Source organism: Aptenodytes forsteri, unplaced genomic scaffold (genome assembly GCF_000699145.1).
Source record: "Aptenodytes forsteri isolate BGI_AS27 unplaced genomic scaffold, ASM69914v1 Scaffold14, whole genome shotgun sequence".
Taxonomy (NCBI): domain Eukaryota; kingdom Metazoa; phylum Chordata; class Aves; order Sphenisciformes; family Spheniscidae; genus Aptenodytes; species Aptenodytes forsteri.
In genome coordinates, this window is record NW_008794457.1 from 204,196 (window position 1) to 205,813 (window position 1,618).

Genomic DNA, 1,618 nt, shown 5'->3' on the forward strand with positions numbered 1-1,618 from the left:
CCCCAGGACGAGGGCCACTGCGGGGACATTGCCAGCCATGCTGGCCCCTTCCCCACATCCCCCAGCACGGCACCAGCCCCTGTGGGTGCCAGGCAGGGTGGCACCCCCAGGCAAGCCCCCGTTACCACAAAATCTGCCAAACCTCACACGGGGCAGCCCGCGTGGCTCCTGCCCCCATCCCGCGGCAGAAAGGACGGCACCACGGCTCTCCACGCACCCGACCCATTTAATACACGTACAAGGTGGCTGTGCCCGCTGCCCTGCCCACAGGACTGCATGTCCCCAGGGCTTCGCCCCACGGCAGCAGCAGGGTCCAGGCTGAGCTGAGCCCACAGGGCGGGTTGCAAAGGTGGCATCTCCCCCCCCTCGCGCTATCTTTAGGCACCACATCCCTGTATCCCTGCGGTTCAACAGGAAACATGGCCATGAGCTCGGCCCTCCCTTCCTCTCGCGCTTCCCTGCCATTGCAGGTGCCGGCAGCCGAGACCTGCCAGCTCGTAGCACTTGTGAGCAGCCCCCAACCCGCTCACCACCCCGTGCGGCCCAGGCACAGCTCAGTGGGTTCACGTGGGAGGAAGGGACCCTGCTTGGGACCCCGCTTGGGACCCCTTGGCAGGGGCAGTTGCAACATGACAGGTGGCAACCTGAGGGTCACAGCCAGGGTGGGGGGGCAGGTGCCGGGGAGCAGGCAGGACCTGGATGCCCTCCAGCCCCCCCATGACCATCCCCCGGTCCCAGCCCCACTGCTGTGGAGGGGCTGGGGGGGGGGTGGGGGGGGGGTGTGTGTGTGGGCATCCCCCCTTTTCTGAGGCTGGAGCCATCAAGCAACAATGGGGCAAGAGGGGCTGAGGCCGTGGGGAGGGGCAAGGGGAAGGGGAGGTCAGGTCCATCGTTAGCACCATGGTGGTGGGGGTGGTTTGGGGAGGGAGCCAGGGTCAGACCCACTCTTGCAAGGAGCGCTTGCAGTACAAGAGCATTCGGGGCGTGCCCTTCCTCTGCATCTGGACAATGACATAGATGAGGCCGAGGATGCAGAGCAGCAGCACCAGCAGCACCAGCACCATGACGACGCTCATGGTGCGCGTGTACTCGTCAATCTGCACCACCACGTCCACGTCCCCGCCGGGCTGGTGGCCGCCCTCGCCATAATCCTCCTCGTCCTCCTCCTCCTCCTCCTCCTCCTCCTCTTCCTCCTCCTCCTCGCCTTCAGCCCGCCCGTCCCCGTCGGGGTTGAAGGGGGGTCGGTCCCCATCGGGCCAGCGGGGATGGGGATCTGGGACCAGCTCCGTGTGACAGCCCATGAAGTCCCGTAGGATGGATTTGGGATAACCCGGCTCTGTCTTGAGCCGCTCATTGTCGAATTTCCAGTACTTTGTGCCTCTGTAGAAGTAAGTGGAGGCTGGGGGGGTAGAAGATGGAGGTGAGGAGTAAGTGGGCAGGCGCAGGGCACCCCACAACCTGGGCACCCCTGCAGGTACCTGGGACAGCAGGTTTTGCTCCGGGACCAGTGAAACCCTTCAGAAAGGGCTTCACCGCTGACTCCCGGGCACCCTCCCGGCCTCTATCCCGCGTGGCCAGGCAACCAGAGGGGTGACCCCGTTCCCCCCCCGTCCCCCCC

General features: G+C 65.8%; 1 protein-coding gene across 1 annotated transcript in view; it reads right to left on the minus strand.

Annotated features, from left to right (window-relative positions):
* Nucleotides 1–209: 209 nt before the first annotated feature.
* Nucleotides 210–1,618, minus strand: part of MMP15 (matrix metallopeptidase 15) — a 15,137-nt gene continuing 13,728 nt past the window's right edge. Inside the window, exon 10 of the mRNA XM_009290733.1 lies at nucleotides 210–1,399. Within this exon, the coding sequence (XP_009289008.1) occupies nucleotides 936–1,399 (464 nt within the window). The 3' untranslated portion in view covers nucleotides 210–935. The remainder of the gene's footprint in view (nucleotides 1,400–1,618) is intronic.